This window comes from Furipterus horrens, unplaced genomic scaffold, assembly GCF_987537825.1.
Source record: "Furipterus horrens unplaced genomic scaffold, mFurHor1.1.pri manual_scaffold_11, whole genome shotgun sequence".
In the NCBI taxonomy this organism is placed as follows: domain Eukaryota; kingdom Metazoa; phylum Chordata; class Mammalia; order Chiroptera; family Furipteridae; genus Furipterus; species Furipterus horrens.
In genome coordinates, this window is record NW_028327181.1 from 3,989,895 (window position 1) to 4,008,330 (window position 18,436).

At 49.6% G+C, this 18,436-nt stretch overlaps 1 protein-coding gene and 1 long non-coding RNA gene across 2 annotated transcripts in view; both read left to right on the forward strand.

Annotated features, from left to right (window-relative positions):
* Positions 1-14,085, forward strand: part of ATP2A2 (ATPase sarcoplasmic/endoplasmic reticulum Ca2+ transporting 2) — a 45,255-nt gene extending 31,170 nt beyond the window's left edge. The window contains 15 exon segments of the mRNA XM_090291871.1: positions 15-100; positions 1,190-1,654; positions 5,323-5,411; positions 5,880-5,982; positions 6,778-6,891; positions 6,893-6,910; positions 8,604-8,726; positions 8,824-9,042; positions 9,679-10,014; positions 10,232-10,452; positions 10,787-10,989; positions 12,338-12,423; positions 12,651-12,784; positions 13,395-13,512; positions 13,599-14,085. Coding sequence (XP_090147997.1) covers positions 15-100; positions 1,190-1,654; positions 5,323-5,411; positions 5,880-5,982; positions 6,778-6,891; positions 6,893-6,910; positions 8,604-8,726; positions 8,824-9,042; positions 9,679-10,014; positions 10,232-10,452; positions 10,787-10,989; positions 12,338-12,423; positions 12,651-12,784; positions 13,395-13,512; positions 13,599-13,868 — 2,585 coding nt within the window. The 3' untranslated portion in view covers positions 13,869-14,085.
* A 783-nt stretch (positions 14,086-14,868) lies between these two features.
* Positions 14,869-17,859, forward strand: LOC149996786 (uncharacterized). The gene is made up of 2 exons (XR_016514122.1): positions 14,869-15,175; positions 17,040-17,859. It is a non-coding gene; the product is annotated as an uncharacterized LOC149996786 (long non-coding RNA).
* The last annotated feature ends 577 nt before the right edge of the window (positions 17,860-18,436 follow it).

Sequence of the window (18,436 nt, forward strand, 5' to 3'; positions counted from 1 at the left end):
CCCTACCTGCTTAGGCGAGTCTGTCTCTGTCATCAAGCACACGGACCCCGTCCCTGATCCGCGGGCTGTCAACCAGGATAAGAAGAACATGCTCTTTTCTGTAAGTACTTTATCAAATGTTTTTTGTTTGTTTCTGTTTTTCAAGATAGTCTCAGAATTTTAAGTTTGCAGATGTTATTTTTTCCCTGCCTACCTCCCTTCAGTGGTCGGACTTTAGAAAGCGTTGGCTGTTGATCCAAAGGGGAGGCACAGTCTTCAGGGGCGGTCTCCGCCGTCAGAAGGCGTCAGGAACTTGTGATGGTGGGGCATGTGGCCCCGGTGTCTTTTGTTTTAATGGGCAAGCTTTTGAGGACTAAAATAAAAAGTCAGACATCTGTAAACTCTTTACCTGTGAACACAGTAGAAATCTAGATTTATTTAGAAAAGCCTTAGACTATAAAGGATGTTTTCAAAAATGATGTGGATGGTATCTGTATGAGTTCACAGTAAAAAGGTGTGTTTAGAGAGAAAACAAGTGTGGCAGACCATTAATAATTGGTGAGTCTGGGTGAAAAGTCAGATGGATGTTCATTGTACTATTTCAACTTTTCTGTTAAATTTTTTCAAAATAAAAAGTGGGGAAATTTGTAGATTTTGCTTGTTTGAAATTTAAAATAATTCAAGTAGTGGGCTTTTGTGGCCGAGGGTGGGGGCCCAACACCCACAGTAAGTAAAGCACCAGCGAGTTACAGTGAAAATAACGGAGCCATATCACTGCAACAAGGAACTGCAGTGCACTGTGGGGAGCACGCTCTCCCATGAGTCCCTTGGTTTTGGGGTCCGGTGGTGGCGTGGAGGGCCTTGCGGCGGCCCGTGGCCAGCTGAGTTGAAGCCAGCGGGGAGGATGTAGCGAGTTGAGAACTCCGTGGGGCTTCACAGGAGGTAGTGGCCTGCCTGCCCCGGGCCAGAGCCAGTCTGCACGCCAGGTCCGTGTTGGGACTAGAGACCCAGGCGGTCCGTGCGGAGCTGCTCCGGGGAGAGTAGGCGCCACACGAAGTGAGCACCAGGGAGAGATGTACCGCCCCGCCTGCACGGGCCGTCCTCGCCCACCATCACAGTGGGGGCTGGCTCTCTCATCTGAGTTTCCTAGTCAGTGTTTAAGCCGGGTGTGTGTGAATCTTGTAACAGTGGCCCTGTTCTTCTGTCGTAGGGCACAAACATTGCTGCTGGTAAAGCCATGGGAGTGGTGGTGGCCACTGGAGTTAACACTGAAATTGGCAAGATCCGGGATGAAATGGTGGCAACAGAACAGGAAAGGACACCCCTCCAGCAAAAACTAGACGAGTTTGGGGAACAGCTTTCCAAAGTCATCTCCCTCATATGCATCGCAGTCTGGATCATAAACATCGGGCACTTCAATGACCCGGTTCACGGAGGCTCCTGGATCAGAGGTGCTATTTACTACTTCAAAATTGCGGTGGCCCTGGCTGTAGCAGCCATTCCCGAAGGTCTGCCTGCTGTCATCACCACCTGCCTGGCCCTTGGCACCCGCAGAATGGCAAAGAAAAACGCCATTGTGCGGAGCCTCCCCTCCGTGGAAACCCTCGGGTGCACTTCCGTCATCTGCTCGGACAAGACTGGTACCCTGACCACCAATCAGATGTCAGCCTGCAGGGTGAGTGAGAGTGGGAGCCTTTCCTGCTGGTTTTTGTGTATTTATCCTGCGAATATGCCCTCATGCCATCAAAACCTTGATTTATGATTTGATACTTTTTTATGTGCTTTAAACAGATTGGGTTACATGAGCCCAAGGTAATTTCTCATACTTCCGAGGAATGAATCATCTAATTCCTAAAACTATTTCATGAAATACAGGGTATCTGGCTGATGTACCTGTACTCAGGAAATAATAGCAGGCGTCTGTGAGTGCGAGGGGACCGCTCCCTGTACTTCCCTGCCCTTCTCTCTGAGTGTGTGTGTGTGTGTGTGTGTGTGTGTGTGAACAGATAAGCCTCCAAGTCAGAGCTCTACGGCGCAGCTGTTACCTGCCCACTCAAAATTCTAATTAATGTTCCCGTAGGACATTGAACAAGACATGCTTTCTTCCTGAAAAGCAGGTAAATTGACTTTAACTTAGTTCTGTGTGTTTCATCATTTCTTAGGTGGTTTGACCATCACTCAGGGGTAAAATAAATTGTTCAAACCTGCTCTTAGAAAAATAAGAACTAAAACATAGTAATAATGCTATAGCAAAATTAAGTTCTTTCATATAATTCAATTCCCAGAAGTTTTATGTAAATAATTTTGTAGAAGTCGAAGTGTAATTTTCCAAAAGGTGCACAAGTCCTACAGATATTTAGTGGACACGTGTCTGGCTCATGACTCAATGAGGGAATCGGTAAGATGGTCAAACGGGTTATCAGAGCATTTGAGGAAGTGCTCAGGGTTAGAACTGCCATATGTTAGATTAACGAAAAGTGGTTACTGTCCTCTGGGGCAGTAAAGCTCCTGTGTCGTGCCCTGGCTGAGCGGCTCATTTGAGCACCGTCCAGTGCCCCAGAAAGGCTGCGGGTTCAGTTTCCTGTCAGGGCACGTGCCTACGTTCTGGGTTCGATCCCCAGTGGAGACACCTAAGGGAGGCAACCAATCATTGTTTCTCACATTGATGTCTGTCTGTCTGTCTCTCCCTCTCCCGCCCCACCCCCTCTCTCTAAAATCAGTAGATATCCTTGTGAGGATTAAAAAAACCTACAAGGTTATCCTGTCTACAGGACACAAATTCACAGCTTTACATAACATGAGCCCTTAATGAACAGGGTGGTGAGACACATTTTTCTAGAACGCTAAATCCTTGAGTGGGTCTATTAAGTAATGCTTCTGAGGGACAGAGAAAGGATGTGTGGTCACCTTGGTCTTCAGGTTTTAGAAAATGTTTTTTAGCATTGGAAATTATTTTTGTTTTTAATACAGTTAAACCCCTGAATCTTTCTTTTGCCAAATTTAAATACATGATGATTTTTAGATACAAATGCCCCCAGTTCTGTATGTAGTCGAAACCCAGATTTAGAATGAATTTGCAGGTGTTTACAATAGATTGGGGTGTTCTGTCTCCCAAGTGGTGAGCTTCCAGCTTGTCTTGGATTTTCCTAGTAGAGGCAGAACTTGACCAAGCTACTCAAGTCCTCATTCCTTGGAACCAGAAAAGTTGGGACAAACTGGCTAAAAGCTCAGTTGGAGACGAAAAGCCGATCATTTGGGGGAGGGAAAAGGAATTTCATGTTACCTGTTTAGTATCCCCCAGCAAACTGTTTAAACTTAGCCTAAAAGCTTTTAATTCCTTGTAATAGACCTTTATATCTATGAAAGTAAGCAATGTAAAATTGTAACCTTTAAAAAAATTTTAATTTCAAAATGTTGGCAGCAAATCAGATTTCAAACTAAGAATAAAATAGATCCATAATAAAATTTTTGTTCTTATATTTTCCTCTAAATGGTTTGATTTATAATGTTTTCTTCCATTAAAGAAAGCCCCTGCCTCTCTGTTCTGTTCTGCCTCAGCGCAGAGAGCTGACACTGATCCGTATTCTGTAGGTTTCTTACAGCGGGTTGCGTAACTGCCCTTGATTTAGGAGCACTTCCATCACGTGGTTCCTAAATGGTTTACTTGGTTACAACCGAAAGTGCCGAAGGGCATTCCGATATAGTAAACGTCATTAGAGTTCTGAGTGTCAGAATATTTCGGACTGTGGTATAGACCCCAGAGTTTCACTTTTTATAAACAGTATCATTAAAGAGACGGCAGGTGTGTAGTAATACTGCCAGCTCGCTCGCTGCTGGCTAACGCAGCTCATGTGTCCTGCGCGTGTGGCTTGATGGGAATCATGGGCGTCCTGCTCAGGAGGTTAGAACAGGGAGGCTCTGAGAGGCTCTGACACGTGGGAGGGTCACACAGGTTTTAATACAGAGGTCAGGTCAGGTTTTCTTACAGGAAAGATTGGTAGTTAAAATCGATCCTCTCCTCCACTCAGTAATTGTGTGACCCTGAGCACGTCCTTTAACCAACCTGGTCCTTTTGGTACCGCTCCTGTGAAATGTCACACGTCTTTGGAAAGAGCCTTTGACAGGCTTTCTTTTTTAGATTTTGATCTGTTAGGAAAAAGTTGTAGGAGTCAGTGATTTGCTGCATATGTGACCTTGGAAATAAGTTTTTTCCTCATTGGACACGCTGGTTGTAAGTGTGTGAACTAGCGCCATGATGGTTTTAAATCCAATCATATACTTTGATTTAAAAAAAAAAAACATTTTGTATCGCTTACTCATGGCATTAGTTCAGTTCCAAAGTTGATTTAGTTCTTAGTATACTTTTGAAATGAAGCTTTTGAAATTTAAAATTACGTGCTATATAACAAGCAAATCTTGTGAGTCAAAAGTTGTTGTTTTAAAATAAAGATGAGCTGATTTTCTTATTAAATATGAGTTAGGACGCTCTGGAAAGATGTTTTAAAAGCATGACATGGTTCTCTTTTACTTGAATTTAAAACTCCTTATTGAAAAACAGTTTGATCGTATTCTTGCTCATATTTCAGAGGGATTTTGGCTTGATAAAGTGTAGTCAGGGTGTCACGTTCTGTGTGTTTTTGTTTCCTTTTTCTTAAGGAGGTTATACAGTTGTGATTTGTAATGAAAACACAAATCTAAATCTTAGTCTCCTAAACTGGATTTCTGAATTACAATTAGAAAGCAAAACTTAAAACCCCATCTTTAAGAAACTGGCTCGTGTCCCCGTACTAGTCTGTAGCATTAGGAATGCTTTCCTAAGCACGCGTCCACCCGTGGTGTCGGTGGCATCAGCCCTTTCAGGTCTGGGGGCTCCCTCCTGTGTGCGGGGTCATCATGCAGCTGCATGGGCTGCCGCCACAGTAGAAACGCGTGGAAAGGAGCGGAGAAGCCGCTGTCTTGCTCTCCTCGGGGAGTGCTGAGGCAGCCCTGAGCTGTGAGCTTACTCTTCACAAGCTCCCACTCGGCTCTGAGGCTGGCCTGCCTGAGCCCGGCCCGGCCGGCCGCGGGAACCGTGGGGCTCCGGGCCTCCGGGAGGACGGCGGGCCCACGGTCCTCATGACTCCGGTTCCGTGTCTGGTGCCCCTGCTGCTGCCGATCCCTTCAGCCCCTCGGGGGTGCTGCTTCTCGGGCCCTTGGATGGATGAGGGAGGCCTGTTGGGTTGGGGACAGTCCTTACTCTGAGCTTCAGGGAAGAAGTTCCATTGTTTCCTTAACTAAGAGGTTTTGTCGTAGCAAGGAGTGGTTTTTCTTCCCATAGCATGTTTTTGTTTTTCCTTTCTGTAGATGTTCATTCTGGACAAAGTGGAAGCGGATGCTTGTTCCCTGAACGAATTCACCGTGACCGGGTCCACATACGCACCCAGCGGGGAAGTGTGAGTGACCCCCCTGTCGCAGAGGCGCCCGTGTGCCGGGCCAGTGCTCGCGTAGGCCGCACTGTGCCTGAAAAGGCTGAGGCAGCTTTCTGATCGTGGCTCTTGGCGTCAGTTATTGGGGCGGTCAAGTCCGTGCACTTGGAAAGGAGAAACACAGGCTGTCAGCCCGTGGCCTCTTGTCTTACTGAGCTCCTGTTTGAAGCTCACATTTTTAAGTGGGGTTTCTGTTTGTTCTTTATTGATACCAGTGGTGGGGGAATTTCATGAGCGAGGGGTTTCTGATCTTGAGTGACTCCTGATATCAGACACATTTCATCGGCTCCAGCATCAGATTTCCAAGAGCTGTCATTCACATTCTTCTATTTGCCAGTCTGTTGTCCACACAATTCTGTTTATATTATTAACTAATTAAAAGTCAACAGAGATGACCACACTGTGTTCCTAAGAGTGCTTTTCCTTTTGGACCAGGTATAAAGATGAAAAACCAGTGAAATGTCATCAGTATGACGGGCTTGTAGAATTGGCAACAATCTGTGCTCTTTGTAATGACTCCGCTTTGGATTACAATGAGGTAAGTCTCAGAAAGGAGAGACTAGACCTGGCTGTTCCGCGTTAAGGGTGGGGTGGGTGGGTGGGTGAAAATGCAGCCTTCCTTCCTCCCTTTTGAAAGTAAGGGTTCCTGGTTTTATTTCCCCTTTTCCATGCAAGAGCCCGTCTGTCAGAGCCAGCCTGGCCGAGCCAAAGAAAGCTGTGGGCCTCGCACACGGCCTCTGAGACTGAGTGCTGCAGTCCCTTGGCTGGGACGCGGGCACAGGGCGTTCTCCACAGTTCGAGGCTCAGTGGGTGCCCTCCGTGGATAAGACCCGGGACAGGAGGTGTTTTCCTGAAAGAACAGGCTATTGGTCTTGCTTTTTAAGACGAGTAGCATTATACCCTTGAAGACAAGCTGAGGCTTAAGGGTTGTTTTGATGATGTCAAAGATAAAACAATATAAAATTTAACCAACAGAAAACCTTTATTCCTTTATTTTTAATTATAAACAGTGAGATAAATTGTTTGATTTCTGTCTAAAAGTCAAGCCAAGCTCCCCTCAGAAACAGAATGTAAACTCCGGAGATAAGTAGCGACATGGAATTCTAAGTACTATTTGAAAACTTTATACGAATTAATACTGTGATTAGTGGCTTCTTAAGGGAAATGGAAAAACCAATTATCAGAATAAGATAAGATGCACACCTGCGCTTTGACTGTATTTTTAATTATCTGGATCGTGGTTGTCTTCCTATGGAAGAGTCTTTGTTGAAGGCAGATTTAACTGTTTACTACTTTTCCCTCTTTACCCTCCCTGTGTCTTTGACCAATCCAGGCCAAGGGTGTGTATGAGAAAGTTGGAGAAGCTACCGAGACGGCTCTCACTTGCCTGGTAGAGAAGATGAACGTATTTGACACGGAACTGAAGGGTCTTTCTAAGATCGAACGCGGCGAACGCCTGCAACTCGGTCAGTATCAGGCCCTGGGGCCGTGTCCTCGCTCCCCACCACCCGTGCTGCCTGCCGGCGCCCTCGCCCCCAGACTGGTCTCTGCCTCGTCTCCTCGTGCGTGCGTGTCTCCCTCCCCACGTCCGCTCTCAGGACAGTGGGCTGGCTTGCTCTCTGAGGAAAGTAAAAGTCCTCACAGATAGTTTCCACGTGTAGCCCTCTGTGCCCAGAAGGCCCGCCTTTCCCCGCAGGCTGTGAGCAGACTGCCCTGCTCCGAGCAGGGGCCGGCCACCCCTGTGCAGCGGGCCCGCGTCTGTCCCCAGCTTTGCCAGCTTCCACCACCAGGCCTCCAGCGGCACTTACCACCGCTCTTGCTGTTGACTTCATTTCCCCCTCAGCACTCTGGTTCTAATAGCACATGTAAAGTACATGAAGCAAACACTGACCAAAGGAGAAGGAAAATTAGACAAATTCACAGAGTCGGAAATTTTAATACACCTGCTCAATAACTGATAGAATAAGCAGATGAAACAGTCAGTAAGGATACAGATTTGAACAGCACTATAAATCCACTGCAGCTGATCCTTATTTCTGTGACACTACTTGTGACGTGCACTTCAGATGCGTAAGGAACAGTCCCCAGAATAAACCATATAGCCGGTCCGTGAAGCGAGACTTAATTAGGCAGATGGCGCCGACCCCAGTAAAAAGACACTAGAAACCAGTAACAAAAAGGTAGTGAGCAAATTCCCCACATAGTTTGAAGTGGAACCAACACTCTTTTAAATAATCCTTGGACAAAAGAAGAACCCACAGTGGATATTAGAAAGTATTTTGAGCTAAACACTACTGAAAACACCCTGTGTGGAAACCGGAGGACGGAGCCAAAGCCCGTGGCAGGGCGACGCGTGCTCCAGGTGTACACGTTACAGAAGAGGGTTAGAGTTCAGCGCTCCGAGCTTCCCTTTGGATAAATTGGACAAGCATGGAACTGACAAATCCCTTCAGTAACTCAGCTTTCTAAACTGACACAAGAAAAAATGAAGTAATCCTGTACCTGTTAAATTCAAAACCTGTCCCCACAAAAACTCTCCAAGCTGAATTCTGTCAGACACTTAAAGAAAGAAAACCCAGTTTTACGTAGACCGGGAAGGAGGAAAATGAAGTCCTCACCACATTCAATGAAGCCCGGGACACCAAAACCCGACACGAACATGACAAGAAGAGGAAGCTACAAACCGATGTTTTTCATAATAGAGATGTAAACATTCTCAACACAACATTCTCAGGTCAAGTCTCGTAATGCATTAAACCTGTAATGAGTTGTGGTCAAGCAGAATTACCCGCAGCTACGAGGCTAGCTTACCAAAGTGAACCGGCGTGGTGGCAGACCACGCTGTCTGCCGAATCTGTCACTGGTTGGTGACCGAATGCCTCGGCTGGAAGATGGCCTGACAGACTGAGGTTTAGAGTTGCTTGATTCCAGACCTGTAACTGCTCAGTGAAGGGAAACTCGTGTCGTGGAGCTTAGACGTGGGGCGCTAACTGATGACCCCCACAAGTAAGGGCGGGGCTGTGCGCTTTGTTACTTACTGTTCGCCGCTGTGCCCACAGTGCCTGTCACACAAGAGGCGCTCAGTATATATTTTGTGAACAAGTGAAGAATTTACAGAAATTGTTGTCCAATAGTATTCTGTATATGTTCTATTCGTAGGTCATCAAACAGTTGATGAAAAAAGAATTCACTCTCGAGTTTTCACGGGATAGAAAATCAATGTCAGTTTATTGTACACCAAACAAGCCAAGCCGGACATCGATGAGCAAAATGTTTGTGAAGGCAAGTACAGCAGATTGCAGTTGAGATGTTCTTGCCAGGATTAGGGTCCTGGATGAGCCAGTAAATAAAACTGTTGATCTCAATCTGATATTTCCAGGGCGCTCCCGAAGGTGTCATTGACAGGTGCACCCACGTCCGAGTTGGAAGTACTAAAGCCCCTATGACCCCTGGAGTCAAGCAGAAGATCATGTCTGTCATTCGGGAATGGGGTAGTGGCAGTGACACGCTGCGGTGCTTGGCCCTGGCCACGCATGACAACCCACTGCGAAGAGAAGAAATGAACCTCGAGGACTCGGCCAACTTTATTAAATATGAGGTGAGCTAACAAAAAGGTTCTTTACCCACACCCTGCCCAGTCATTGTGTTTCAACAGCACTCCTCGGTAAAAGGTCAAAACGAGTCTTGCTTTTGCCAAGAAAGAGGTGTGGTTACTTATTTTCTGCAGGCCAAGTGCATCACCGTTCTAGGCTGCTGCTTCAAATATATATATAGTTAACAATTTAATACAAGTCTGTTATTTTCAAAGCAGATTTATCAAGACTTGAGCTAAATAAACTTGTAAAACCTATTTTGTAACTCATGTAAATTAAAATATTTTTTAAATTGGGAATATTTTTAAAACATTCACTAGTTATTGAAGGTCAGACTGTCCAGGTTGAGAGACTGTAAAATGCTCTTATTCCTCAGAATGTTCTTTTCCCTCATTTCAGAATATTATCATCATAAAAGTTAAAGAATGATATAACAAGAACGTAACGGTTTTTAATCTCTTCCTCTTAATTGGTATTATATCTGAAGTGTGGACATTAATCTTAGATAAGAGTCAGAGTTACAGAACTAACATAAGAAAGAAAATGTAGAAACCTTTGTTCCTAACGTGTAACTAGCCCAGGTTCACACGAGGGGAAACACCAGAACTTCCTGTTTTAAAATGAGGCGATTCCTTCTGCAGACCAGTCTGACTTTCGTGGGCTGCGTGGGCATGCTGGACCCTCCGAGAATTGAAGTGGCCTCTTCCGTGAAGCTCTGCCGGCAAGCAGGCATCCGGGTCATCATGATCACGGGGGACAACAAGGGCACCGCTGTGGCCATCTGTCGCCGCATTGGCATCTTCGGGCAGGACGAAGACGTGACAGCAAAGGCTTTTACAGGCCGGGAGTTTGACGAGCTCAGTCCTTCAGCCCAGAGAGATGCGTGCCTGAATGCCCGCTGTTTCGCCCGAGTGGAACCTTCCCACAAGTCCAAGATCGTGGAATTTCTTCAGTCTTTCGATGAGATCACAGCTATGGTGAGTACCTTTGGACATGTACAGGTTTTGACCGTTACGTTTCCAGTAATAGCTCCCAGGTTTGGAATTCCTTGGTGGTTTCTGGGCTGTTTCTCTAGGGTTCTGTTACCAGTAGCCGGCTGTGTGTTGCTTGCAGGGAAGATTCTAGTTTAAGACCTGGAAGTGCCTTCTGAGTGAGTCGCAGGGGAAGTACTTAGTGATGTCGGTTTCCTTTTAGACAGGGGATGGTGTGAATGATGCTCCCGCTCTGAAGAAAGCCGAGATCGGCATTGCCATGGGCTCTGGCACCGCTGTGGCCAAAACCGCCTCCGAGATGGTCCTGGCGGACGACAACTTCTCCACCATCGTGGCGGCCGTGGAGGAGGGGCGGGCCATCTACAACAACATGAAGCAGTTCATCCGCTACCTCATCTCGTCCAACGTCGGGGAGGTGGTCTGGTAGGTCCCGTGACAGGTCACTTGCGTTCCGTGATCTAAAATAGGCTTGTGCCAACCATTTTTCCGTATTTGTTCTCCCTACAGCAGCAGATTTGGTCTCTGTGCACCGAGGCAGGGGTGGGGGGAAGGGAGGGCAGGCTGCAGCTCCTTAATTTAGGAATGAGTTTAAATTAACTATACAAAGTAACAAAACTCTGGCTTTTTAAAAGTTACTTTTAAGTATCAGTTGCTGCTGTCCGCTGATTTTTATGGAGAGGGAGTCCCTGGTGATGCTCTTTGAATAGTAGCAAAAAATAACTTGGGGTCTCTCCCTTCTTTCCTTGGGTGGAAACAGTATTTTCCTGACAGCAGCCCTTGGATTTCCTGAGGCTTTAATTCCTGTCCAGCTGCTCTGGGTCAACCTGGTGACAGATGGCCTGCCTGCTACTGCACTGGGGTTTAACCCCCCTGACCTGGACATCATGAATAAACCACCCCGGAACCCAAAGGAACCGCTGATCAGTGGGTGGCTCTTTTTCCGTTACCTGGCTATTGGCTGTGAGTAGTTCTTGTTTTTTTTCATGTTGATTTATAATCACAATGTTTGTAGACCAAAATTTTGTGTATTTATTCCTTGAACGCACATTTTCTTCTATCCCTGTGTTAGGATAGCAAAAATGGAGGCTGCCCTTCTACAGTTGAATGAACCTGTATCTGAGATTACAGTCAAGTCTGTCCCTGTTTTAGCAACCTCTTTGTTCCTTGGACCTTTGTGAATGGTTTTCAGGTTTTAACTCAGGCCAAAGGGACATTATGGGGATGGGTCAGGCCTTACGTCACCAAGCTATAAAATGAAGTTTCCTCTCCCTGAGCGAGAACAGGGATCTGTGTGCTCATCAGCAGTGGCTGGTGAAGGCGTGGAGCCCGGCCACAGGTCATACTCTTCTACCCACGTCACCTAGTAGGCCTCATCCTCCTGACCCAGGTGCCCGTTCTCGTCCCCGTTTCATAGGTCAGGAAAGTGAGCCCCATAGAGGTCACCTAACTTCCCTAGGGTTCCACAGAAATGTGACTTACAATTCAGAAGGCACACCCTCGCGTGACGTGGGCAGGCGCTCAGCCATCCGTCTCCCCGGCTCCCCTCCAGCGCTAACACTTTCTCATGTGTCCTTCCACACGTGCTCTAGCAAACACATTTTATGGATTTCTTTTTGCAAGTGAAGGCATGCTGTGCAGGCCTGTGCGCATTTGCTGGGTGGTTTCCACGTCCGTGGCTGTACCTCTGCCTTCTCCCCGGCCACCAGCTGCCTGTGACTCCATTGTAACAGCTGGGGAGTGTCCTTGTGTCTTCTGGGTGGGTGCGCCTGCCACAGTGGGACGTTCTCTTGTTTTCCAGTCCCTGTGATCTCCACTACCCCTTGTTGCTTCTTCGTAGTAAACTTGCTGAATTCAAGTCATTGGGGTGGGGGCTGGGGGGTGCGTGCAGTTGCCCGTGGGCATCACCGTGTTCTGCTCTGACAGCCTTTCCATAGAAAGGTTCGGCCAGGCCTTTGAAGGAGCAACTCAGTCAGTGTAGGGCTGAGAGCATCAGCTTGCCTAAAAAGTCACGGGTGGTGTCATCCGGTCCTGCCAGCGGGGCGTGGCTTCGTGTGGGAGACACATACCTGCAGCCTGTGCGCGCTGGCTGCAGGCGAGGGCAGGGCGTTCCTCAGACTCGGGGAGCAGAGGCTGCCGGGCTCCTCCGTGCCCTGCCCCCGCTCCTCGCAGAGGCCCTCGGTCCCGCTGCCTTTGCACGGGCCGCTCAGGTGCCGTCGGCACAGCTCGTCGTCCATCTGTCCCGGGGAGCTAGCGGCCCCGGGGCAGGCTGCGCCCCGCGCCTGTGTCAGCCCGCGACGTGTGTCCCCAGGCTACGTCGGCGCCGCTACCGTGGGTGCTGCCGCGTGGTGGTTCATCGCAGCCGACGGCGGTCCGAGGGTGACCTTCTACCAGCTGGTACGTAGCCGCCTCCCCTCTGCGCCTTGGGGGCGGGGCGTCGTGAGGCTGTCCCGAGCTCTCTGCGGGGCGCGGGGGCGTCAGGTCATCGTAAGGCCGCACAGTCTGCAGTCGCCTCTCAGGGGCGGGGTCTTGTGTGCGGCGTGTGCTGGGCGGGGCGTGGGGCCGGGGCGTGGGCTGAGGACGTGCGCTCGGCTGACCAGGGACTCGGCGGGCTCTTGTTGCAGAGTCATTTCCTGCAGTGCAAAGAGGACAACCCCGACTTCGAAGGAGTGGATTGTGCAATCTTTGAGTCCCCGTACCCGATGACCATGGCGCTCTCTGTCCTAGTAACCATAGAGATGTGTAACGCCCTCAACAGGTCAGTGAGCCTTCTTGGCAGGCCGGGGGCGGGGGGCCCTGACAGCCAGGGCGCTGTGGGGTTGCGCGTGTCACGGTTGGTTGAGGAGCCCAGGAACGCTCTTCTTTCCGAAAAGGAAGGACAGCGAGCAGCCCCGGCTCCTAAAGCCTGAGCGTCGTCACCTCCGGGCGGCAGGGAGAGCATTTAGCCACGTGTTCCTTAGACGGTAGAGGACAAAAATCGGGACTTCAGTGCCCCTGTATGCCGGTGCCTACGGGGAAGGCAGGGACCTTTTCCCGTCAGCAGTTCAGCAAATGGTATCATCCAATTAAGCCAGGGACAAAAATGGAAGTTTCAGAAAAAGCTTAAGTGTCAAGGGCAAGCGAGCAGCTTCGAGCCCAGTGAAATGGACTCTGCTGTGCCGAGGCCTAGATTTAAAATTGGAAGCTGTCCTACATCTGAACATTCTTCCTTAACTTCGCTGCAGTAGAAACTCCAGGCAGTAGAAGTAGGTCAGTGGGGATGCCAAGCTAGCTGCCACTCGCCGAAGCCCAGCTCTCCACACTGTTCCTTGTGACACGTGCCTTCTGGTTGGGCCTGTTGTGCGCACCTCTCCCTCCTTGTGCTGCAGCTTGTCTGAAAACCAGTCCCTCCTGAGGATGCCCCCGTGGGAGAACATCTGGCTCGTGGGTTCCATCTGCCTGTCCATGTCACTCCACTTCCTAATCCTCTACGTGGAGCCCTTGCCGGTAAGCGGTGGTGGGGCCTGGGCCGGGCCTGGCTGCCTCTCCAGTGAGGCTGGGAGCTTGACGAAGCTCCTGTGGGTTTCTTTCAGCTAATCTTCCAGATCACACCACTGAACCTGACCCAGTGGCTGATGGTGCTGAAAATCTCCTTGCCTGTGATTCTGATGGACGAGACCCTCAAGTTTGTGGCCCGCAACTACCTGGAGCCTGGTAAAGAGTGTGTGCAGCCTGCCACCAAATCCTGCTCGTTCTCGGCCTGCACCGATGGGGTCTCCTGGCCGTTTGTGCTGCTCATAATGCCCCTGGTGATCTGGGTGTACAGCACAGACACTAACTTTAGTGACATGTTCTGGTCTTGACTGACAGTTTTACGTAAAGAAGATGTTTAACTTAATCAATTAATTTTTTATTGTTTAAAGCAACTGTCTTTCTGCTGAATTTTCACATGAACATACTGGCTGGTGAAGGAGGTTTCATACTCTAGATTTTTTTTTGCTTTTTCTGACTCCAGTGGGGCGAGATTTTCCTTTTTTATACACATAATTAAAGTGTCCATTGACATGTACAGAGAACTAACACTATTTTATGCAAATATTTTTTTGTAGATGAAAAAGCATGTACAGTGTTCTGTTTAATAATACTCATCCTTGTATAAAAAAAAAAGTTGAGCCAGCAGACATTGTCAGCAAATTAATTGGCAGCAGATTTTAGGAAATGGATGTGTGTGGTTTTTTTCTAAAATGAAATAGCATGTATTGTGTCTTTTGCATGATCATCTGGATTTAATCTGAGATCACAGTCTAATTTTTACTCATAAGCCAATTTTTCTGCACTGGGCAGAGTACTGCTACCTCAGTCAGTATTTTTCGGTTTGCCACTCCCTCACCCCTCCCGGTTCACCTCCACCCCCCCCTCACCCCCACCCTGGGTTTCGCTCGGCTGCTTCTCCTGTAGGATTTCGATGGTTCTGTTTACATCCGTCTTAACAAGAGGTATGCCTGTTCTCGCTTGTGCAGAAAACATTGTTCCAGATTCAATTGACTGGGTTCGTGTCCCCTCATGTAGTTTTTAAGGTTATTTATTTAAATGTCTAGTGTATTTTATTGTTAACAGACATTGTTTTGCCAACATTGCCTATTTCAGGGGCACTTCACAATCTAGTTTAAAAAAATAAACCTTTTAAATGGACAGAAAAATAACTGCCTTTTTTTTAACTCTTAAGTGGCTTAGCTTGAACTCTCATAGATGTGTTCAGTTTTCTCAAGTTCTCAGCTCAGACCTTTAGTCCCCACTGAGCCCCAGGGGAGGCAGGTCTTGTTCTGCCGCAGAGGCAGCGGTAGGTTTTAGTTCTTCGCGTGGAGGCACTGCCAGCCGTGCCGCGTGTCACGCAGGTGTCTGCTGGCCTGGTGTAGCCTGGCGTAGAGAACGGAAGGGCAAGCGTGTGTGTGTGCGCGTGTCCGCGTTGTGTAAAACCTGTAAATAGCACATGACCAAATGAACAGACTGTATAGAACTATTTTTATTTGAATGTGGCACTAACCACCACTGTCGTACCGTGATAAACGTTTGCGCATGTTCCAGAGCAGTCTTACCAACGGCGTGTAAGTCATTAACAGTCCTAACTGTGGTGTTTCCCTCCAATGCCTTCCAACATCCATCACCTAATGTGAGTATTCCCTGGGATTCAGACGCTTTAGCGGCAGGGGCCCGCCACCAAGGGAGCGAACGGTGTGGTACGGACGGAGGCGCCCCTGTGCCGGGCCCCGCGGTGCTCCGTGGCCGTCGTGAGCGCAGCGGGCACCCAGGGCGTGCGGTGGGGAGCGCCGGGGGAGGGCAGGCTTGTTCCCGTGTGGTCGGGCCGCGTGGGCGGTGCCTTTGCGCGTGCTGAGATGAGGAGTCAGAAGGCGCCGGGTCTTTGTCAGCGGCAAGGACTCGTCCCAGGACTTCGGTGCAGTAAAAAGCCAGTGAGAGCGCGTAACTGAACGAGTGACCTCACCTATCCGTAGGTTCCCCTTCGCTAGGCCGTCTGGGTGACATCCTCTGCAGCTGAGACTTGTCCTCTCCTCCAGGGCACGCTGAGCGCAGTTACCGGGCCACAGCGCTGCGCGGGCAGCGGCCAGCCTTGTCGTTAGCAGGCGGAGGAGGCCCCGGGGTCTTGGGACGGTGCGCAGCCCGGGTGCAGGCTCAGGCAGATGCGAGGCGAATGCTGGAAGTGAGGGGGCGGTGGCCGGTACCGGGCGGCACGAGCGCTGCTGCCCAGGTCGGAGGTCGGAGGTCGGAGTGCGGGGGCCGACCGAGCGCAGGGTCCCCGCCGGGCTCGCGGGCGCGCTTTCCGAGGCGGAGGGTTGGTTTGCTCAGCAGAGCGTGTCGGGGCGTAGGTGTTGCCAGGTGGTGTCCCTTAGCTTCAGAGGGCCACAGAGAAGTGGCGGAGCGGCTCAGATGTAAGGCCGTGTCTTGGCGACGAGCTTGCTGGGTGGTGTGCCCGTCCCTGGCGGCCGAACTAACCAGGTAGTCTCATGTCCCTGACTCGGTTCCTCGGGCGGCGGCCTTTACAGAAGTGAGCCGAGTGCCGTGAGCTGCTGCGGGAGGCGAGCGCAGCCCCAGGCGGTCCGCCCAGCCCACGGACGCGCGGGGAGGCCCCTGCCGCCGCCCCCAGCCCAGCCCCCGTGTCTGCGGGGCCTCCTTGGCGGCAGCGCTGTTGCTGTGGGCACCCAGCCCCTCCCCACCCGGCAGGGAGGCGCTGTTGGCCCCGCTTTTGCCACCATCTATCTGGGTGCCGTGGCAGCTCCCTCAGACCCGCCACGCGGGCGCTGCCAGGCGGCTCCTGCCTGAAACCCTTCCCCGGCGAGCCCGGCCTGAGCTCCGGCGCTGGCGCCCTCGCTGATCCCTCCCCTCCGGGGACACCGCTCAGCAGCTCCGTCTGCACTCCCAGCACAGGCGCCACGTTTGGCTCGGAACGCGCGGGAGCTCGTGGACAAGCAGGGCCCCCGCTGGCGTCTCGGCTCCGTGCGGCCTCGAGCGTCAGCCCGCAGCATCTGCAGAGCGAAGTCGGCCGTTGCGTTTAAATTGAGCCCCCAAATTCTGTCAGAGCCACTCCCCTCCAGCCTGCTTTCTCGGAAGGGAATGGTGACAAGCAGCCGAGGCGCCGGCAGGGCCGGGTCTGCAGCTCAGAGGCGGCGGGAGGACAGGGAGGCGGGCCAGCGGCTGGCGGCCACACTGCTCACTTCTGCTTCGGCTCCGCACTGCTAACCGAGACTGTCCCTTCTCTCACCCCCTCACTCAAGTCACTCCTGAAGCGGCGAGGCGTTCCTGCCTGGTGGGGTGTCGCTCTGGAGCCCGCGCTTCTAGATGCCACCCTGTGTGGGCGGTGCCTCGGGGACAGTTGACCAGAAAGGCTGGTCTTTGGATCTTAAAAGATCAAACCGAATGTTCCCTTCCACCTGCCACTGTTACTTTTAGTCTGAAGTAGTTACCCTCACATTTCCTCCCCGTGTTTCGTCAAGCTGATTTCCTCTTTCTTTCCTTTTCAGCAATACTGGAGTAACCGCTTCCTAAGCCATTTTGCAGACATGTAAGGGTGTTCGGTTGCGTGCATGTGCGTTTTTAGCAACACATCTGCCAGCCCTCTGCATGATGATGCTGGGAGGGAAGAGACAAGTAGAAAAAAGTCCCCGACTCATTGTGTGTTACGTGGGGGAAACGTGTATCACCAGTGGGGTTTTTAGCTTTTAAATTAAAATAATAATTACAAATGTACAATTTAGCGTAATGAATCAGAAAGCCTCTCCAGAGGATTCTGGCTTCTTTGCTACAAGAAGAATAGGTTCTGAAACCTCATCCAAGAGCTGAGGCGCAATCAGCCATGTCTCCATATTTCTCTGTGCAGAATGTCATAGCTCATATAAATGTACAATATTCAATATTCAGCTGTAATGCATGCCTTCAGTTGTAAGTAGCCAGATTTCTCTGTGGTGTCCTTGAAACATGCTACTTTCTAATTGGCCCTGTACAGTTTTGCTTATTTATAAATTTTTTGAAGACACTACAGGTGTTGGATAGTTAGAATGTAGGGCTCCAGGTCATAACTTCAGTCCCTTCTGCAGTGCGCAAACAGCTGTTTTTCCCTGTATGAAATGTAACTTATTTAATGAGATCAGAAGCAGTAGACAGATGTTGGTACAATACAAATATTGTGATGCATTTATCTTAATAAAATGCTTAAACGTCTATCACAACGCATGTTTGACTGTAGACTGTAAATAGAGATCAATTTATTTCTGTGCTGGTAACAAACGCAGTGCACAGACATGGTCCATTTCAGGTAAATAAATCTGTTCTACAGTAAGTTCACAGAGTGGTGGTGACTGATTTGTGGGGGCGGAGGCGGGGGCGGGGATGTGCACTGAGGAGGTTCTTGGACTTGACTTTCTGGGTGGGAAGCATAGTGGCAACAAGGTCTATAAAGTATTCCTGCCCTGTTGGCTCTACTGTTTCCCCTCAAGTCTGGGGGAGCTGAGCGAGTCAGCAGTGGGGTTCAGAGATAATTACCATGATACAAAGCCTGTAGCTTGGAGAGAGGGTTCTAATACCGTTCAGATGCAAAATGTAAAATTCTTCTTTCCTGTGGTTGATCCAGAAAACAGAACTGAAGCAGGTCCTGAAGTTTGATGGTTATTAAGTGCCATCTGCCAGAGGTGGGGGGGGGGGGGGCTCTTGTCTGTTTTCTAAATTCCCTAAGATAATTCTATCACTTAAAAAAAATCAGGGATGCAAGGATAGTTGGATGATTCCTTAAACCTACTCCATAGAAGCCCTGTCAACTCTACATATATGGGAAAAACATTTGATAAACTTGAGTATCTATAATTCCCATTTTATAACATGATGAAAAGTAAACCCGACGTAAGGAAACGCCAGAATTACACTC